The sequence below is a fragment of the Loxodonta africana genome, chromosome 13 (genome assembly GCF_030014295.1).
Source record: "Loxodonta africana isolate mLoxAfr1 chromosome 13, mLoxAfr1.hap2, whole genome shotgun sequence".
NCBI classification, from domain to species: domain Eukaryota; kingdom Metazoa; phylum Chordata; class Mammalia; order Proboscidea; family Elephantidae; genus Loxodonta; species Loxodonta africana.
This window is the reverse complement of record NC_087354.1, coordinates 16,015,805-16,038,225: the sequence shown is the minus strand read 5'-3', so window position 1 is coordinate 16,038,225 and position 22,421 is coordinate 16,015,805. Positions and strand designations below refer to the sequence as shown.

Genomic DNA, 22,421 nt, shown 5'->3' with positions numbered 1-22,421 from the left:
TATGCGAGCAGTATGCACAGGTTTCTATCTAGCCTCCAGTGAAAAGCCAACAGTTACTTTAAAACTCCTATCACACAGCACGTCCCTGCAGGAGGCAAAAATCCCATCAGTAGTGCAAATCCTATAAGCTAATCAATGAAAACAAATTCGTAAATCAAGACTTCTTTGTAACAAAACGAACTGTTCATGAGTCTCCAGATCTCGTGTTCCAATGTATTTTGCAAAGCTGGAATGACTTTTAGAGTCGAGTCCAGTATCCAAGGCAGATACGGGTCATGGGATGATGATTTCTCTGTGAGCTAAGCATATTGGATAGACTTCCTGGCTGGAAGAGCCCCCAAGTCAGACGTGCAACCCTTGGCTGATGGGTCATGACACAGTAAGAGTGAAAACATCCTTATTTTCCAAAACAGCAATATCCTAAAGACAGGGCATCATGACTGTTGGCAAGGAGGTGGACCCTCAGGCAAGGTGGGGCCTGACCCAGGCGGCACCGGCCTGACCAGCACATCTCCCTTCTGTTAAAAAGAAAAAAAAGGTTAATACCCTAGTAACCCAGATTTTACAGGCACACTACCTGTTCTGTAAAACGAGAATGCCAGCTCATGAAACTGGGAGTCCTTACCCTTCTAGCTGCTCCTCCCCTAAAATCTGGCGGAGATTTTTCAGGAAAGACAGGGAGACCAAGGCGTGGGAATGGCGGATCTTCACGTAGCCCGTCACAACCTCGATGAGACCCATGAAGTTCTCCAGCTCCGAGGCAATGTTATCTAAACAAAGAGGGGCAGTGTTACTACCAGCTCACTTAGCCTAAGGGTGACACACTTCGGGGGTTTTTTTTTGTTTTTTTTTTAATTGTGGTAAACAGATATGAAACAAAACATTTACCACTTCAACAATCTCCACGTGTACAATTCACCGTTATTCATTATGTTCATCAAGCTGTTCAACCACCGTTACTATCTGTTTCCAAATTTCCCTATCACCCTAAATTATTACCAGAAGCTCAGTGTCCTCCAAGCAACGACACCACCTTGTCTCCCTTCCCCCGCCCACCCCGGTGACCACTCATAAACTTTGGTCTCTATGCATTTGCCTATTCTAGGTATTTCATCGAAGTGGGATCACCCAATATTTGTCCTTTTGTGACTGGCTTACTTTACTCAGCATAGTGTTTTCATGGTTTGTTTTTAAAATACACCTCTGGAGAACAATTAAGTGGCAGGTCTTGTTTGGGTAGGGCAGGCTGAGATGTTCAGGACTTTTCTTTTCCCAAAAAGGCACTTCCCTAGGGCTGGCCTTCCTTCCACAACCACTCCCAGGTAAGGCCTGAGAGGCAGTTTCTACAGGACTAGGTGCTGCAGCTTCCCAGGCTGATGAACAGAACGCAAAATCATAAATACCAGACTGCCAATTAGTGAGGGCTGACAAATCCAGGGGACGTCTTTTAACACACTCTGTCAACAGACAGCACTGCCCCCACAGTTCAAGGGCATGGCTAAATAAACGCTTTCTCGGTCTCATTACCAACTCCCATTGCCGCCTTTGAATTCTAGTTCCTAAGATACAGGAATCTATATTTAAAGATTCCGTCTTACTAAGACTGGAAGAAAACACACCAAAATGTTAACAATGGCTATCTGTAGGTGACCTAAAGAACTCGTTTCTGTGTTTCTAGGTTTTCTCTAATGCGCCTGTATTAGTTTCATAATCAGAAAAGGGTTGGAAAAATCGTTGCTAATGCATAAGAAAAAAACAATTGATCTACAATAAACCACTATTTCTCTTAACCTTATTGAGCCTACCTTTTTCTCACAGTCAATAAAAAAAAAGTAAACTTCAGTTCAACTTAGGCCAAAATTATAATAAATATAATAATGAATTGAGTGTGATTCAATCAATGGGGTTTTACTGTATCTAATTCATGATGGTTTACTTAATAGAAGGTTGTATTTGACTTTGAATTGGAAAAAAAAAAAAAAAAGGCTCTTTTTCTGGAGGTTCATGGAGTCCCCAGGTGGCGCAAATGGTTAAAAGGTGGTTAATCAAAAAACTGGTGGTCTGAAGACCTGAAGACCTGCTTCCAAAAGGACACTGCCTTGAAAACCCTATGGAGCAAGTTCTTCTCTGTACATAAGGCCCTATACTTAATGTATAGTTTAATGGCCTTCCATGAGAAATCGAGGAGAAACTCAAGGTATAAAGACTAAAGATTGTTTGCAGTTGATGTTTCAAGGAAGAGCTCTTTAATTTTAGGGCAGGATACAAGCATTTTAGCCAAGGATGGGGCAAGGCCTTTCCGTGAGCTGTCCCATCATCCTAAATCTGACTGATTTCCTATATTGTACATATACTGAAGACACATTTCATCGTCACGCATAAATATGTACCAATTTCTCCTCAAATTACACTTCTCCATGGATTAAATTCATGGATTATTATTTTTTTATTGTGGTGAAAATATGTACAACAAAACATTCACCAATTCAGCAATTACTACATAATTCACTAACACTGACTACATCCTCCATTTTGCACAACCATTACTGCTATCATTTTCCAAATCATTTCACCACTATTAACATAAAATCAATGTCCCCTAAGCAAAAATTCCCCCTTTTCCCCTCCTTCCTACCCCTGATAACCACTAATAATCTTTGGTTTCTGTACATCTGCTTATTTCATATAAGTGAGATCATACAGTACTTGTCCTTTTTCGACTGGTTTATTTTTCTCAGTATAACATATTCAAGGTTTCATCCATGTTGTGGCATGCGTCAGGACATGGATTAAGTTTTTCTCTTCAGGATTGTTGTTGTAGCGACCCCATGCATAACACAACAGAACACTGCCTGGTCCTGTGTCATCCTTATAATTGGTGGTATGCTTGAACCCACTGTTGCAGCCACTGTGTCAATGCATCTTGTTGAGGGTCTTTCTCTTTTCCACTGACCCTGTACTTTACCAAGCATGATGTGCTTCTCCAGGGACTGACCCCTCCTGACAACACGTCTGAAGTATGTAAGACGCAGTCCCGCCATCCTTTCTTCTATGGAGCATTCTGGGTGTACTTCCTCCAAGACAGATTTGGTTTGTTCTTTTGGCAGTCCATAGCATATTCAATATCTTCGACAACACCACAATTCAAAGGCATCAATTCTTCTTCTGTCTTCCTTATTTACTGTCCAGCTTTCACGTGCCTATGATGCGACCGAAAATACCATGGCTTGGGTCAGACTCACCTTAGTCTTCAAGGTGACATCTTGGCTTTTCAACACTTTAGAGAGGTCCTTTGCAGCAGATCTGCCCAATGCAATGTATCTTTTGATTTCCTGACTGCTGCTTCCATGTGTGTTGATTGTGGATCCAAGTAAAATGAAATCCTTGACAACTTAATCTTCTCTCCATTTATCATGATGTTGTTTACTGGTCCAGTTGTGAGGATTTCTGTTTTCTTTATGTTGAGGTGTGATCCATATTGAAGACTGTGGTCTTTGATCTTCATCAGTAAGTACTTAAAGTCCTCTTCACTTTCAGCAAGCAAGGTTGTGTCATCTGCATAACGCAGGTTGTTAATCAGTCTTCCTCCAATCCTGATGCCCCGTTCTTCTTCATACAGTCCAGCTTCTTGGATTATTTGTGCTCAGCACACAGATTGAGTAGGTATGGTGAAAGGATACAACCCTGAGGCACACCATTCCTGATTTTAAACCATTATCCCCTTGTTCTGTCCAAACAACTGCCTTTTGATCTATGTACAATACAGTTCCTCATGAGTACAATTAAGTGTTTTGGGATCCCCATTCTTTGCAATGTTATCCACAATTTTTTATGATCCACACAGTTGAATGCCTCCGTATAGTCAATAAAACACAGGTAAACATCTTTCTGGTATTCTCTGCTTTCAGCCAAGATCCCTCTGACATCAGCAATGATATCCCTGGTTCCACGTCCTCTTCTGAATCTGGCCTCAATTTCTGGCAGTTCCCTGTCGATATACTGCTGCAGCCAATTTTGAACAATCTTCAGCAAAATTTTGCTTGCATGTGATATTAATGATATTGTTCCTAATAATTTCCACATTTGGTTGGATCACCTTTCTTGGGAATAGGCATAAATATGGATCTCTTCCAGTCAGTTGGCCAGGAAACTGCCTTCCATATTTCTTGGCATAGACAAGTGAGCATTCAGTGCTGATTCTGTTTGTTGAAACATCTCAATTGATATTCCGTCCATTCCTGTAGCCTTGTTTTTCGCCAATGCCTTCAGTGCAGCTTGGACTTCTTTCTTCAGTACCATCAGTTTCTGATCATATGTTACCTCTTTAAATGGTTGGATGTCAACTAATTCTTTCTGGTATAACGATTCTGTGTATTCCTTCCATCTTCTTTTGATGCTTCCTGCATTAATATTTTCCCCATAGGATCCTTCACTATTGCAACTTGAGGCTTCAATTTTTTCTTTAGTTCTCTCAGCTTGAGAAACACTGAGTGTGTTTCTCCCTTTTGGTTTTCTATCTCCAGCTCTTTGAAAATGTCATTATAATACTTTGTCTTCTCAAGCCACCCTTTGAAATCTTCTATTCAGTTCTTTTACTTCATCATTTCTTCCTTTTGCTTTAGCTGCTCGACATTCAAGAGCAAGCTTCAGGATAGGAGGATGAAAAAGGATTGGATACTTAAAAGGTATGGTCTAAGGAATGAGAAAATCAAGAATAAATCAAGAAACATAGTAAAAGCTAAAGAATAAAACTTTAGAAATATTTTGAAGGTAAGAAGTTCTAGCTGTGTGGAAGCAAAATTACCTCCCTTGTGGAGGTGTAGGGGGCATTAAGAAAAACCAAGGATATCAGAAAAACTCAAAAGAACCAAGCAAATACTTGTTTCTGTCATCTGCAAACCATTAGAAGGTAATTCACTCATATAAAAAAATTATTAAGAAAAAGCAAATTTCAGAGGATAGATACATTGGTCATTTCTTTTTTAAAAAACCATAAAAGAAATTTCTTCACAAAAGGATTTATAAAGAAATTCCCTTTCAACTTCGAGGTGTTCTTACTGTATTTATTCTAGCTTGTGAAACTATCAGTATCTTGGCAGTCCCAGTGGCAGAGAATTGAAGGCAACAGTATTTGAAGCCCTTGTCAATTAAAGTTTGGCAGGGAAAATATCACAGAATAAGAAGTCAATGGGAAATGATTCGCACAAACGCAGTTCAGAAGCAACTTACCAGGAATTCCGTCTGCTGTAAATAGTGGTGGATCCTACAGGGGTGAGACTCAGTCTCAAGTACAAGATGGCACATACTTGTGAACCTCACATTCTCAGATATAAATGTGGAGCTCAAACACTCTTTTGGACTTCACAAGACCTTTAAAGTGCTACCACTAATCTCTTTCCTTTACTCAATCATCTCAATCAACTTAAGTGCTAACCAAAACTCTTTGTACTAAAAGATGTTTGGATCTGGCTACAGTGGGAGTCTGCTCCGCGAGTCGTACCTCTGATCCATTGGTCTCTTCTGCGGTTTGTATGCACCGGGACGGGTGTCTCCTACATTAAGATGTGACTACCAGAAAGGAGGGATGGCCCTCTTTACCGGTATAAACTCTGTGCCGATCGCTAAGAAAGACAGTCTTGTCTTTCAAAACTTTTTTTCTTTTTAAATCTTTGAGGGAAACTCAAAGGAGAAGCCTTGTGCATGGGGTTTATGTACCATTGTTTTTCTAGGCCCATATTTTAGTTGTGACTCACAGACAAGGAAGCAGCAACAAAAGAAAACCAAGAGACCCAGCCATCTCTCCCAGCGGACAGAACACTTACTGCCTCGTCGAATATTGATGAGCAAGTTGCCCTTGAAGATGGTGCATCCTTGCAGCATTTGTGCAGAAGTCACAGAATCAATGGTCTTTGTTTTCTTCTCTTCCTCACAGACTTTGGGGCAAGGACCTTCGCAAGGGATACAGTACATGCTGTGGGAGAGAAAGAACCAAACAAAACACACAGAGAATTGAGTCTGCCTCCTTGCATCTGAAAAATTTGTTAAGTTTATGCTCTTATTTTCATTGCTGTTTTCACAGTACAGGTTGTTAAAAAAAAAAAAAAAGGCAGCTAGTTTGCAATTAGTCTGAAGGCTTTCAGGTGATCACAGAATATCTCCTCCCCAAGCCCACCTGGGATAATCCACTCATGCTGCAACCAAACGGTGAAAGTGCCTACAAAGGAAAAGCCTGTTGCTTGTTTCCGGACAAAATCCATGATGCATCCTTGAGGCATGTGTGTATCATAGGCTGTTGACTGGGGAGCCAGATGGTTCCATGTGGGAGAAACAGCCTCACGGAGAGGAAGCCCTGGGGGCTCCCAAGGAGAACAGAACTGCTTTTTGGATGGCGTGGCCTCTGCTGGGAGAGTCAACAGGGACCGCAAAGGGATGGCAGTGTCTCTGCCACTAACAGGAGTCCAACCCCGGCAATCAGTGCCCAGCAAAGCTCAGTGACGGATTCCAAAGGCATGTGGTACAGCAGAGATCCCTGATTTTCTTGCTAAAGCACAACTGAAATTATTTCTTGACAGTGTTTTGCAGAAACTTGTAAATTGATCCAAATGTTGTTTTCTCGGCATACACAATAAAAGCAAGGAATTTCCATTACTTTGTAATAGGCTCCTATTTCACATGTTATCCTCAATATGCCACAAGCCACCAAAAGTCAAGGATGGTTGAGTGGCACATGAGTTAAGTGCAGAGGAGGGGCTGGCACTTCTCCTGCTCTCTACTGTCACTTAGGAAACAGGGAACAAGATGCTAACCCACTCAGGGCTGCTGAACCTGTGGGCTCTACAGCTTGTACACAGAACAAGAATCAGAAAATTGGGTCAATTTCTAAACAAAATAAATACTACAACCTGATGGGATGTGTAACAGGATGGTGAGTTGGAAGTCAATAAATTTACATTATTGTTCTTAAATGATCTTTTAAAACCTCATAAAGATAAAGGACATTCAGGAAAATAGTGTCAGTTACAGCTCTTTTCATTAGAGTCTATTTTTTCCCTTTAGAACTTTTGTTGCATAATTAAGCCAAAGATGCAGGGTTTTGTTTTGCTTTACTTAAGAAAATTGCCCTGGTATTTTCTTATTTCATGTTGGGAGAATGAGAGGCAAGGTTCCATAGAGTCCAGCAAGACCTGGGCCTCCCAGTGGAGCACAGAGTCCTCCTACCTTGGACACCATACTCAGCATCCACATTTCGAGGTGGGTAGCAACTTCCCTTCAGCTCTGTGTTTTGGTCTTCTATTGTTTCTAATTTATCAACATGCCCATATTATCCCCCCAACCTCCCTTTTTAAAAGCTTTTTATTTTGAAATAATTACAGATTCACAGGAAGTTGGAAGGAAGTGCAGAGAGGTCCCACGTACCCTTCACCCAGTTTCCTCCAAAGTTTACATCTTATATAACGATAATACAATCACTAAAACCAGGGAGTCGACACTGGTACAATGTGTGTGCAGAGTTCTGTTGTTTGTCACACTGTAGATCTGTGTAACCCCCAGGGAAACCAAGACACAATTCTTCCATCACCACAGAGACCTCCCTCATGCCACCCCTTCACAGTCACACCTCCCTTCCTCTATCCCTACCCCTGGCAACCACTAGCCTGTTCTCCATCTCTATAATTTTATCTCAAGAATGTTATATAAATGGAATAACATAGAATGAGACTTTCTGAGACTGACTTTTTTACTCAGTATAATGTCCTTGAGACCCCTTCATGTTGTTACGTGCATAAATAATTCATTCTTTCTTACTGCCAAGTAATACTCAGTGGTGTGGTATCAGTACCATGCAATGGATCACTTTTGGGTCCTTTTTAGCCATGGTCTTGTAACTGCCACCCAAGTGACTGGATGGGACTGTAATAGGGTAATTGTGGCCCACCAAAGGGATTGGTCAGTTTTGCCATCCTGCTGGGTTTAAAATGAGCCACTTCAGAGGTGGGAAAGAAAGAAGAGCCCACTGCTACCAAGGAAGAACAGCCAGGAGCCAGCATGTCCCTTGGACCCGGGATCCCTGTGCTGAGAAGCTCTCGGAAGCAGGAGACAGAGAGGGAGAGAGTGAGCTGTAACCCTAAACATGGTGAGAAGTGGTGGCAGCAGAGACCTGGCAGCAGGAGATGGCGTGGTGGGTTTCCCATCCCATGGAGAGAGAAAGCTGAGTACGTTTAGGCAGAGGCCTAGGGCCAGGGAGAGACACGACTGTGAGCACGACTGGAAGAGACTGTCCTGATGGAAGAACTGTATACTGAGTGTTCCTGTGCCTGAACTGTAACTGTTACTTCCATAATAACCCCAATAATCAAGAGTATTGTCTGTGAGTTCTGTGTGGCCATTGCAATGAATTATCAAACCCAGTAGAGAAGTAGAGGTGTGTCGTGGGAGGGACATTTGGTGTCAGAATTGGTAAAGATGGCAGAAAGAAGAGCCACGACTGACCTCTACCTCATAGGAATCAGCCTTGGGCTGTTGATCTTGATTCTCCTTCCCCCTTATGAAGAGAGAGGAGGTCAGACTCTGCCTCTACGCTGTTTTTAGAGTTGGTGTCAGAAGCGAGATTCTTTGCAATGGCTCCAGACTCATGAGAGCACGGACTTTGTAAGAGAAAGAGCAAAGAGGCTCAGGAGGTGAAGCTTTTGATTCTTGGGTGGCTGCTTCGGTTGCTGTTGCCTGTAATGGCTGAAGGGAAGGTTATGTTGCAGCTGAGGGGAGAAAAGCCCCACTTGGAGTGGCCTGGGACAAAAGCCAGGCCAGATAAGCAGGATGATTGATAGGGGGACCAGGGTCTACTGGTTCCACCCAGGCAGAGGCCCAAGGCCATATGCATATGAATGGGAAGATAGTTAAGAAGAGAAGACAAAACTGGAATATTTTTAAAAGGGTTATGTGTTTGCTGAGGAAGCCAGCACAACTTGTCCAAGGCAAGGTCATGGAAGGTCCACAGACACATCCAAACTCCCTGAGGAACCAAATTAGTGGGCTGAGGCTGTGGGGACCACGGTCTTGGGGAACATCTACCTCAACTGGCTAACACAGTCTATAAAGAAAATGTTCTATATCCTACTTTGGTGAGTAGTGTCTGGGTCTTAAAAGCTTGTGAGTGGCCATCTAAGATACTCTACTGGTCTCACCCCATCTGGACCATGGGAGAATGAAGAAAACCAAAGACAAGGGAAAGATTAGCCCAAATGTCTAATGGACCACAAGTACTACAGCCTCCACCAGACTGAGTCCAGCACAACTAGATGATGCCTGGCTACCATTGCCGAGTGGTCTGACAGGAATCACGATACAGGGTCCTGGACAGAGCTAGAGAAAAATACAGAATGAAATTCTAACTCTCTCTCACACACACACACAAAGACCAGACTTACTGGTCTGACAAAGACTGGAGAAACCCTGAGAGTACGGCCCCTGGACACCCTATTAGCTCAGTACTGAAGTCACTCCTAAGGTTTATCCTTCAAAGCCAAAGATTAGACAGGCCCATAAAACAAAACAAGACTAAACGGGCAAACCAGCCCAAGGGCAAGGATGAAAAGGCAGGAAGGGACAGGAAAGCTGCTAATAGGAAACCCAAAGTCAAGAAGGGGAGAGTGTTGACATGTCATGGAGGTGGCAACCAATGTCACAAAACAGTATGTGTACTAATTGTTCAAAAAAAAGCTAGTTCTGTAAAACTTCGTCTAAAGTACAATAAGAAAAAATAAAGTAATGAGTTTAGGATTATGTGTCTAATTGAATGTACTATGGATACTGAATGTTTCTCCTAGCTAGTGTTGTAAAAACAGACCTAAATGAAAGAAATGAATACTGGGTATTACAGATTATAGACAGCATGTAACTCTGCCGTCAGCCAATACTTGATTGGATATGCTAAAAGGGGAACTAGAATTTGCCCAGGGGAAACACAGGCTTTTGTTTCAAGCCAGTAGCCTTATGTATAGAGTGCTTGCTTAGGTCACAAACATGAGCCCCACCCGGATTTTGCATTTGAAAAGACATGCAGAACCACCTAGAACTGCTGAGAGGACGGAAGATCTGCATTTGAATGAAGGACCTGCCAAAACAAAAAGTGACTTTTGCTTTTTGAATTTCCAGCAAGTAGTTTGCTGTTGGATGCATCTAGGCAGGAAAAATCACTGCCCATTGGAAGGAACCCCCTTCCAGGACTGGAATTTAAAGGGAGCCAGCAAGTAGACAGCTTGGCCTGCTCACTTGTGGTAACCACCTGGGTCCACTCAATGAATGGAAGTAAGAGAAGTACAGCAAATAAAGAGATGGGCTGAGTTTGGACATGTTCCAGCGCTACCTATGGACCCAGCCTATGGGGGCTAGGGATGAGAGAGTGAGAGGAAGGGCTGGCTAGTCAGAAGTAAAGGGAGTTATGTGGACTCCTATGTTTATGGGTGGAACCCACTGACCTACCCCACGGGGGACAGGGATGACAGTGTGAAGGGACTGTCCCAAGTGCTGGGAGGTGTGTGTAAACTCTCGAACCTAAGGCTGCTACCCATTGTGACCTAGCTTGGATGGCTAGGGATGAGCTGACCAGAACCCGACCCAATGAAGAGAAAGATGTTTGACATGGTGAGCTGGTGTAAACTGCTACAATTTGATGGCTTGCTCTGGACAGGACTTTGCTTATGGATGCAGATACTCAAAGTTCCAATGAGAAGAGAAGATTCTTCAAGACCAGGAACATGCTTGTCTCCTCAGTACTAGTTTGATAGTGATGTGCAACTAAAACACTGACTATGTAAACGGGGGAGACAAAGGCATGAAGTGGCTTTACACACTTTCATGAGTGTGCTCACATTAGATGAGGGGGGCAAGGCAGAATCCCCACTGAATAGTTTCCTTTTTTCCTAATGGGTCTGGGGAAGAAAGGGTGGGGGAAGATGTTGATAGGATTATATGATTCATTGTGAGTACTGGTTATTAACAGAGTTAACTGGGATTGTAAAAACTGTAATTGTTGGAGCCCTAAGTGTCAAAGAGTGGACTAAGGGGGAGGTACAGCTGGGCTTGAGTACAGTGGCTGAACCTAAAGTCCCTTAAAGGTTTTGCTATGCTGATGCCTCATGAGATTCAGAGGAAGGGAATAACCTTCTCTCAATTATATATTTATCAGATACCAGGAAGGGTGAAGCCGAGATGACCTTTGGAAAACATACCACATCAGATGGACACTCATAGCAGACCTGAATGGATGATACCTGAATAACATCACCCTGCAGACTCCTTGGAAACTCTGGTGGCATGGTGGTTAAGTGCTACGGCTGCTAACCAAGAGGCTGGCAGTTCAAATCCGCCAGACGCTCCTTGGAAACTCTATGGGGCAGTACTACTCTGTCCTACAGGGTTGCTATGAGTTGGAATTGACTCAACGGCAGTGGGTTTGGTTTTTTTTTTTTTTTTTTTGGTGGAATCTTTCTCTGTTGAAGGACTAATTGTTACTGACTGTTTCGGACAATTAAAGTGCTTGAGAGGGGAAAGTTATCCTCCAAATACGAAGGAACCATGGCTAGAAAAGACGGAGGGTGGCTTGCAGTGCGACGGATCACTTTTATGTTCTTCCTAGCCATAGTCTTGTAACTCCCATCCAAGTGACTGGGCGGGACTATGCGATAGTATAATTGCGGCCCATCAATGGGACTGGTCAGTTTTGCCATCCTGCTGGGTTTGAAATGAGCCACCCAGAGGTGGGAGGAGAGAAGACTCCACCACTACCCAGGAAGAACAGCCAGGAGCCAGCAAGTCCTTTGGACCTGGGATCCCTACGCTGAGAAGCTCCTGGAAGCAGAAGACGGAGTGATCGAGCTGTAACCCTGAAGATGGTGCGAAGTGGTGGCAACAGCGATTCAGCAGCAGGAGATGGCATGGTGGGCTTCCCATCCCAGGGAGAGAGAAAGCTGAGTGCTTTTCTGGGCTAAGACTGAGGGCCAGGGAGAGGTGTGCCTGCAAGCATGGCTGGGAAGAGTCTGTCCTGATGGAAGAACTATATTCTGAGTGTTCTTGAGTCTGAATTATAACTGTTACTTCCCTAATAAACCCCATAATCGTAAGTAATGTCTGTTAGTTGTGGGTGGCCAGGTTATCAAACCCAGCAAAGAAGCAGGGAGTGCTGTGGCAGGGACAGTTGGTGTCAGAAATGGTAAAGATGGCGGAGAGAGGAGGCATGTCTGAGCTCCGCCTCACAGGAATCAGCCTTGGGGGCTGTTGACCTTGATTCTCTTTCCCCCTTGTGAAGAGAGAGGAAGTCAGACTCCATCTCTACCCTATTTTTCTGCAACCAGGTTTTGTTTAATCATTTACCCATTGTAGGACATCTGAATTGCTTCCAGTTTGGGGCTATTATAAATAAGCCACTATGAACAATCATGTACAGATTTTTGTACATGATTTGCAAGTTTTCATGCAAATTCCACTGACAGATGGGTAATAGCCGTGCATGAGGTACACTGGCCAGGAATCGAACTTGGGTCTTCCACATGTAAGGTGAGAATTCTATCACTGAACCACCAGCACAGAAGTGAAATAGCTGGGTTGTAAGGTATGTGTAGGTTTAGACTCCTCCCACCAATTTTTAATATACAATTTTTAAACCAAGCCACCTTTCTTAAAGTGTCTAGGAATAATCTAGCACTTAAGCGTTTTTCTAAGGAAGGCCTCTGATTACATGTTTATAAATTAGGCTTCCTCAAATCCATCCAGGAACAGAGAGGGTATGAATAGTATAAACAAATAAATAAAGAAGTGTCAAATAGGCCTTAAAGGCTGAGACAGGGATTACTCCCTGATGGTGCTGTATTTTAAAACAGGAAAGGTAGATCTATAGCTTAGAACAGACTCCAAGAATGGGCTGGAAGAAAATGGCTCAATTCTTTGAGGGCAGCACCATCACAGAAGGAACAACAGAGCACTGTCCAAACGCACAGCGTTTCCACTCTGCCCACGACTCTGAGGACTGAACGCCTCCAAACATCAGAGGAAACGGACCCACAGGAGAAAGACACTATCACACCAAGTTCATGGACCAGCTACCCTGTCCCCATCCCACTCTCAGGAGGAATACAACATCTGAATGTGGCCGAGCCTTGACTCAGTTCCAGACACCACCACGGGGCCCAAGGTGTGCAGTGGTAAAGACCTTTTTGTTTTAAGGCCACCAACAGAATAAAACGTGGTACACTTTTTTGGGTATGTATACTTGACAGCTCACTGGAATCCTTGGCTAATCTATCATTTTAAAGTATTTAATTATTTTTCTGTCATAATAGTTACAGAAATTTTAACAGGCAGAAAGCCGCTGCATATCTTGTTGTTATTATTTGCCACTGAGTCGATTCTGACTCATGGTGACCCTGTGTGCAGAGCAGAACCACCATGCGGTTTTCAAGGCCGTGACCTTTCAGAAGAAGTTTGCCAGGCCTGTCTTCTGAGGTGTCTCTAGGTGGCACCAACCTTTCAGCTAGTAGCTGAGCACTTAACCACCTGCACCACCTGGGGACTCCTGTTGTATATGTAATATTGTGCACAACAGTGAGTTTTATCTTTGATGGCAGATTTGAAGGTAAGCCTGTGGCAGGAGCAACATTTTCAAAGATTACACCAGAAACAAAGCCCCTTTTATAAAGACTTACCTGAAACAGACTGCAGCAAAAGTCAGGTAAGTCCCATATCATATTCAAAATTCATGTGTGCTTGTCTAATGGTATTTTATATTCGGGAACAGTTTTATTTTGAAGAGCCCAAAACATGAGGGTCCCAAGGTGCTGGTCATAAAGGAGACATCTGGCCCCTTGTGGCTGAACTAACCTTTCTTAAAAGTTCTTTGCTCTGCTCTGCTCTAGAAGAGAGACACAGCAACCCCAAACCTCTGCTTCTTTTGCTTCCACAGTGAGTTCTTTTCTTTTTTTTTGGCCACAGAGTTGATTGTGACACACAGAGACCCCATGTGTGTCAGAATAAAATTATACTCCATAGGTGTTTCTGATGGCTGATTTTCAGAAAGAGATCTCCAGGCCTTTCTTTCTAGTCCATCTTAGTCTGAATGTTCCCCTGGAATCAGTTCAGCATCGAGCATTCTGACAACACACAAACTGTCACTGACAGATGGGTGATGGCTCTGCATGAAGTACACTGCCTGGGAATCGAACCTGGGTCTCCTGCATCAAAGGCGAGAATTCCACCACTGAACTACCAGCTATGCTAGCCCTCTCAAAAGGACCCACCAGCCATTACCTCCTGATGGTCCCACCCAGACAGAACTGGAGTCACCAGAATGACCAGGACAGGTGACTGCTGGCGGGGAAGCCGTCTGCAGCCCCGGTGACTGACCTCTGGGTCCCGTTCCGGATGAACCCCGATGGGCACTCCTGCATGCACTCCCCATCGTGGATGACGAAGCCCTCGGCGTCGTTGCTCTCAGCATTGGGGATGTTGGCGCAGAAGTCCCGGTCCACGCAGCGCCAGCCCTCAAACTTGTAGGTGTTGGGTGGGCAGGTGGGCACGCAGATGCCTGCGTAGTAGTAGTGGCGGCAGGCGACGCAGGCCGTGGCGTTGTCGGGTGCGCTGCAGCTGCCCAGGCACTCGGCATGGCAGCACTCGTTGTTCTCGGTGCACGCTCGCTTTCCGCAGGCACTCGGGCACACTGGGGACAGAGGGGAGACGGTTAGACTGGCAGGGTTCCCAGGCCGCCCAGCAGGTTCTGGGTCTTCACTATCACCAGCATCAGATTGCTCCGTTGAACATACAAAGAAAAACCAACAACTCCTTGCAATCCCAAAAGGACAATCCCTGTGCCCTTCATTCCTCTTAGACTTGATGATGACAGTACCACAGACCCTATGCCGAGTCAGAAGGCCAGGGTTTAAAGTCCAGGCTCTTCCACTTATTCATTCTTTGGCCTGGGACAAGTTATTTGCTTCTTTGACCTTGATTCTCTCTTTTCTTGTCTTTAAAATGGGGGTAATCATGTTCACATTAGCGGGTTGCTTGAGAAATAGGTGATAATGTGTAAGTCTTACATGAACAATGGTTTATTATTACTTTTCAAAAAGCATATAATGCTTTTCTCATTCTGCATCTCAAACATGTTCCTTACTGAAATCTCTTCATAAGCTTTAGTATGCAGAAATTCTGCTTTATTTTAAGAACGATGAAACTACAATATAGTAAAGAGAATACGGTTCTAGGGCCTATAAAACGGTTTTACAGAATTTGTGTCTGCTTGTGGTAACGTACCAAAGGTTTTCACCCAATGAGAAACAAGCAATGATATTAACTACCAACTTCTTTATATATCCTAATGTATTATCACGGAGACGTTACCATACCTGATGGTTATTCTTTTAGTACAAGAAAGTACTAAAAGACCAGAAGAGCTAGATGGTGCCTGGCCACAACCAATGACTGCCCTGACAGGTAACTCAACAGAGAAACCCTGGGGGAGCAGGAGAGCAGTGGGATACAGACCCCAAATTCTCATAAAAAGACCAGACTTAATGGTCAGACTGGGACTGGAGGGACCCCGGAGGCCATGGTCCCCAGACCTTCTGTTAGCCCAAGACAGGGACCAATCCCAAAGCTAACTCTTCAGACAGGGATTGGACTGGAATAGGGGATGGAAAATGATACTGGTGAAGAACAAGGTTCTTGGATCAAGTGGACACATGAGACTATGCTGGCATCTCCTGTCCGGAGGGGAGATGAGAGGACAGAGGGGGCCAGAAGCTACCCAAATGGACATGAGCAGAGAGAGTGGAGGGAAGAACTGTGCTATCTCATTAGAGGGAGAGCAATTAGGAGCGTATAGCAAGGTGTTTTTGGTGGGAGCAAAGTGCATATAAATTTTTGTACGAGAGGCTGACCTGATTTGTAAATTTTCACTTAAAGCACAATAAAAATTAATTAAAAAAAATTTTTTTAAAGGGAAGAGAAGTTATTTTTCCTCATGCAGGGAAAACGAACATGCTTGCATTTTTATTTGATTCAACCTGGTTCCCAAAAAGAAAGAAAGTGGGTGGGTCCAGTTGTCTATAAGCCACGAGAACCACATGACATTAGAAGCCCTCTCCTCTGAGCCCCTCCTGCTAAAGTTAAGTGAAAGCAGTATCTTATAATGACAGAGCCACAATTCATCTCCCGGTCAGATGAGCTGGCATCTATTTTCATCACAATGCTTTAATGATCACACTGTATGGGCTGTTGGCCTTCCACACAAATAAAGCACAAATTAACAAAACATGTGATCTGGCTTGCATTATACATTTCGTATATTTTCTGAGTTGGAAAACAACACAGAATTATTTAAATATGTATACTTTGACTCTAATATGCATTACTTAGTGAAGATTCTACTATTGCTTTTTCTTAAAGATACCTGCTCGAAAAAAATCAGAGATCACCAGTAAAAAAAACCATCGCCAGTAGGACGAGGATATAAAGAATACGCAGGCTACCTGACCAGAAATGGCCTCTCATCAATAACTTCGTGTGGACCCTCCCAAGTCCCTTCCCCATGCATGTGCAAGCATGTGTAAATATAAGTATCCACAAAAAAGGGTCAGGTCATTCTGAAAGCCTTTTCCTTCTTTTTGCTTTGAATATGTTGTGAATCCCACTATCATTTAACAGCTGCTTTGCGTCCCATTGTCCAATACATCCTCAATTAGAGCCAGTCTCCTACTCTTAACCACTTCCTCTACCCCCAACTTTTCATTGTTACATCAGGACTGCACTCTTCAGGAGCATCCTTAATTATTTCATCAGGATAAATTTCCAGAGCTGATTCTTGCAGGACCAACTGTCCTCTGGAACATTTGCACCAACTTACGCTCCCACTAGCTGTGTCCAAGAATCCCTGCTTCACTGTAAGCAGGTGAGTTTAAACACAGATATCAGAGGGTGGACATTCGATAGACGGTGTCATCTTGGAAGAGAACAATCTCATGATAATGACAGCTCGACAACATTCTGCAACTTTCTCCTTTGAAATTATTCTTTGACGGAGACAAGAGATTGTCTTTATTATTTATTCTTTTTAAGTAACATAACCTTGATTTTTGGTGAGACATATTATATTGCCATCCACCTAGATATTACATCTCCTAGCCTCCCTTGTAGCTAGAAGTGGCCATGTGACTGAAGTTCTGGCCAATGAGATATAAGCAAACTTTTTGCATGGAACTCTCTAGACGGCTCTTTAAAATAGAAAAGCATGCCCTTCCTCTTTCTTGCTGGCTTGAAAGTAGGAGTAATGTCTGGAGCTCAAGCAGCTACCTTAGACCATAAGGCAGCACAATAAGAATGGTGGAGCATGATAAAAGGAGCTTGGGTCCCTCATGACTGTGGGGCCACCAAGGACAACCCTGGGCTGCTTACTTCCAGACTTGTTTGCGTGTGAGAGAAATAAATTTCTCTTCTTTAAATGACAGTTACTTGTTACATGTCACTGAACCAATCCCAACTAAGACACAACTTCACAGGTATGTATAAGCCAAGAAGAAAACCATTCTTTTGGGTTTATATCACATCCTCATCCTATTAATTGATTCTGTTCACCAGAACAAACCACTTCTCGCTATTTCCCAAAACTAATCTACTCATAAAGGACACATTTGTTACAAAAGACCGCTTTAAAATCTTAGAAAGCAAAGATGTCATTTTCATGACTAAGGTGGGTCTGACCCAAGCCATGGTCTTTGCAGCTGCCTTACATGCATGTGAAAACTGGACCACGAACAAGGAAGACCAAAGAAGAACTGACACATTTTGAATTATGGTGCTGGTAAAGAATGCTGAATATACCACGGATTGCCAGAAGAATGAACAAATCTGTCTCGGAGGAAGTATATTCAGGATGCTCCTTAGAAGAGAGGATAGCAAGACTTTGTCTCACATACTTTGGACATGTTATCAGGAGGGGCCGATTTCTGGAGGACATCATGCTTGGTAAAGTAAAGGATCAGAGAAAAGAAAACCTTCAATGAGATGGACTGACGCAGTGGCTGCAACAGGCTCAAACATACCTATAATCGGGAGGAGGGCAGTGATCCCATTTAGACCCTCAAAGGGGTGTTTAAACGGAGATGCATGGCCATCAGCTCATGCCCCAACCAATACACAGGGCAGGGACATAGGGTTTTATTTCAGTGGTGGGGGCTACTTGTGAAGGAATACCACTAAAGCTTAAATCCTTGTAGTTAGCTGCCGTCAAGTTAGCCTCCAACTCATGGCGACCCCACACACAAAGGAACAAAACGCTGCCTGGTCCTGGGCCATCCCCATGATTGGTGACAGACTAGACCATTGTGACCCACAGAGTCTTCACTGGTTGATTTTCAGAAGGAGATGACCAGGTATTTCTTCTTAGTTCTTCTTGGTCTGAAAGTTCCCCTGAAACCTGTTTAGCATCACAGCAACACGAAAGACTCCACTGATGGATGGGCGGTGGCTGAACATGAGGCGCACTGGCCGGAAACTGGACCTGGGTCTCCCGTGTGGAAGACGAGAATTCGACCACTGACCCACCGCCGCCTTCAGGCTTAAATTAGGTAACATCATTTTCTTTATAGACAGAACAATTCCTCTTACAGACACCACAGATAAAGGGGTCCTGTATGTTACACGATGCAAACTAGGCACCGACACACAGCAAACACCCATGGGGGACAAAAAGGGGGTACACCAGGGGAGAGGGCGAGAAGAGCAGCGAGAGGAGTGATTTGTTTACTAAAGCAAACACTTCATCAAGAGGAGGCAGCTGCAGCAGGGGAGCCGGGGCCCACCTTGCTGAGGCAGGAGCCTGACAGGATTCTGGGATGCAGCAGACAGGGGTGCATGAGGAAGTTTGGGATTAGGGAGTCCTGGAGCCAACCCCAGAAGCCTGCTGTAAATTCTGTCTCATCTCAATGTATATAAATATTATTAGTGTTCAGGACTATTAAGGGATTTCTTGAAAAGCCCCGGGCAGTGTGTCTCGCCAGCAGATGAATGGCTGCCGAACATGAGTGCCAAAACTTAAAATTCAGCATAGCAACCAAATTTCCGATGACGGCACTGCGGGGGAAGGGAAGGGAACCCCTTCCCTGCTTCCATGAACGAGGGGCAGCCCTAGAGTGATTGAAGGCAGTACTGCCTTTAAAAATAAGACAAGAGGAAAACTGAAGCTGCTACACACTAACAAAGATTCCGAGGTAAAAAGGAACTTGATTTTGCCTACAAGCTCTTTCTATTCTGCTGGAATTCTTACAATGACTAGCAATAAAAACAAAAGCACATCTAAACTGTTGGAAAAGCTAACATGTCCCCCATCGACCACTAAAAGGGTTGCAATCACATAAAAATGAGGCACTGCTTTTAAAAACTCATTTTCTTCAGTTTGGAGAGAGGAAAAAAAGTCACACACATCAGCCTTTAATTCTCTCCTTTCCCGTAGTCCTTGTATTTATTAAATTCCTTCTAGGATTTTTAAAAATTTGCTTTCGTTCTTGCCAGTAAGTTCTTCTAAGTTTTTTTTCCTCAGAGAAACCACTTTTAAAGATCCATGCTAATAAAGTACTCTGCTGGAAGAGCAAAGGGAAGAACCCGCCTCTTCACAAGGAACAAAAAGACCGAGAGGGGTCACTTAGCCACACAGTTTCAAAAAGTTCAAACAACTTTTTAAGCTCTCGGCTACTAGGCAAAACGTTGGCAGTCTGAACCCACTCAGAGGCACCTTGAAAGAAAGGCCTGGCAATCTACTTTTGACAAATCAGCCAGTGAAAATCCTACAGAGCACAGTTCTACTCTGACACACGTGGGATCGCCATGAAGCATAATCTACTTGATGGCAAATGTTCTTTTCTCTTTATTTTGTGTATCCCAAATAATTTCTAAAGGACAGAGCTAATTTATTTGCATGTTTAAGTAAGGTAAACCTTCTGAATCAAAATACAACCTAGTTGAGTGACATCATAGTTATTCCTGAGCTTACCTGAAGTGAAGCACCGGTATTCTCAAAGAAAGTGGTGACCTTCCTAAAAGGCATGTATCATTGTACATAAGGAGCCCTGGCAGCACAGTGGGTAAGAGTTATGGCTGCCAACCAAAAGGTTGGCAGTTCAAATCTACCAGCAGATCCTTGGAAACCCTAGGGGGAAGCTCTACTCTATCCTATAGGGTCGCTATGAGTCAAAATCGACTCAGCAGCAACAGATTTGGTGTGTTGGGTTTTACTGCACATAAAGTTAACTGCTCTAAGTCCAGGGGGGTGAGCTTCAACTCCAAAGTGCACCAGGGAGACACCTTGTCCAGAGAAATGTTGTGGTTCTCTTGCCTTGCAAAAAGAGTTGACTCCAGCAGATACTTTGGGGAGAGAAAACGGAGGAGAGAAGGGTCAGTTGACTCACTGGGGTCTCCCCAGTACACCCAGAAGTCCACCCATGCTGTGGACATTCTTGGAGGCTCTCGAGAGCACACTTGTCTACTGTAAGACAACTAGAAATGCTCCTTCTGACCATTAAATCCATCAGCCTTGTCACCAACCCTTAGACTACATCCTGAAGACATGGCAGGTAGAGAACTCAGCCTTCAAAAGGCTTACCCCCACTTAGGCTGAGCAGTGAAATTCCAGAGGGCCCAGCAAAAGGTAATCAGGATGTCTTTCCAGGGGAAGGGGCTTCCAGCTCTGCCTGCCTATCACACCCGATTCGCCCACGCTGTTCCAAGATGGCGGCTGTTTCAGCCATCTCTGCTGTCTGAAAGGAAGGGGCTGTCGGATCTCCTCCCATGTTGCTTTTCTTTTTAAGCATGCATATCTGCCAGGAAGAAATAAATCACAAGTCCTAGCACCTCTTTTTCCTGGCGTATCATTCAGTCTGAAGGACAAAACCCATGAAACATGACACTCTGGAAAAGGGTCAAGTCCCAGGTTATATGAAGGACGTAATATGTACGTGCCCCTTGAACCTTCTTTACTTCCTCAGTTATAGCAAGCGGAACCCTCAAGGGCATTTTCCCAGCACAAACCTGCAAAGCTCAGTCTTGGCAGGTTTAACTGCACTGCTAAATTTCAAGATTGAAGAGGCAGCCCTTCTCGGGTACGGCACTTAGTTACGGCTCATTCCGTAGGGCAAATGTAATGATGTATAAACGACCAGTGAAAGTGCTATCAGGAAACCAGCCACCAAGGCCCAAAGAGACTTGATGACCCAGAGGACCAGTTCCACCCAAACAAGTCTAATGAGATTAGATACCAAGAGTTCATCCCCTTCAGCAATTCATATGGTTCAGCAAGACCAAGAGCTCAGACACAGAGAAGCAGCAGCCTCATTGTGTACCCTCTCCTGGGTCCGGTATACAAACAAATACAATCAAGGCTCCTGGAGATACCCGAGGTCCAAGCAGACGCTCACTGTCTAGCATAAAGGTGAGCCAAGAAGTTGAGTATGCAGCTGTGAACATTTCATTAATAAGCAAAATAAATTAACTGCTTTCTAACAATGCCCATCGGATCATTTGTGTCTTAGGAACCAAAAAACAAAGCTGGCCAGAATATTCAGAAAACAAGAACAAACCCCTCAAAACGGCAACCAAGAAACTAGAGGGAAGGAAGTCACACATAGTATCATTATTAAATAAAGATTTCCGGAATTACTCAGTAAGCATAAACAAAAGGAAGCCATCAATCCAAAGATAAAATGCAGGAAACGACAATTAACACCAAAGGCCAAGTGAGGAACAAAAGCCAGTTCAGAAGTCCTTCTCCAGCTGAGCTGTTGGTTTAGGATGCTTTGGGTTATGAAATCTTTTTCTTCCTTCATAATTTTTTGTTCTAACAGTCTTTACTTAGATAGGATTTACGTACCACACAAGCCACCCATTGAGAGTGCACAATTTGAAGGCTTTCGGCATACTCACGGTTTGTACAAACATCACCACAGAAGAGATCCCGATTCCATCAGCAGTCACTCCCAGTCCTAGGCAACCTCTAAGCTACTTTCTGTCTCTGTCTCTATTCTAGACATTTCGTATAAATGGAGCCACACAGCAGGTGGCCTTTCGTGTCTCACTTCTTTCACTGAGCATAAAGTTTTCAAGGTTCATCCAGTTGTGTATATATCCAGACTTCATTCTTTTTTTTTTTTATCTTCCCTCATAAATGTTGACTTTCATGATCCACAGGTGGCAAAATTAACCCTGTATCCCTTCTCTTATTGTGTAGTGAAGTCAAAGGGACGTGAGTTGGAAGTTGGCGGAGAGGCCCATTTGGACCCTAGAATCTAGTCACATTCTGATTTATTCAACGGGAAGAAATGGACTTGAAAGCTTTATCGAATTGACTAAAGGCTGCTATTGTTTTGGTATAAAGAAAAAAATGAGGA

The 22,421-nt window shown here is 43.7% G+C and overlaps 1 protein-coding gene across 1 annotated transcript in view; it reads right to left on the bottom strand.

Moving 5' to 3' along the window:
* IGF1R (insulin like growth factor 1 receptor) overlaps positions 1 to 22,421 on the bottom strand; it is a 352,725-nt gene that overhangs the window by 66,925 nt on the left and 263,379 nt on the right. The window contains exons 4-6 of the mRNA XM_010593853.3: positions 14,395 to 14,707; positions 5,823 to 5,971; positions 626 to 770 (exon numbers count right to left, since the gene is read on the bottom strand). Coding sequence (XP_010592155.1) covers positions 626 to 770; positions 5,823 to 5,971; positions 14,395 to 14,707 — 607 coding nt within the window. The remainder of the gene's footprint in view (positions 1 to 625; positions 771 to 5,822; positions 5,972 to 14,394; positions 14,708 to 22,421) is intronic.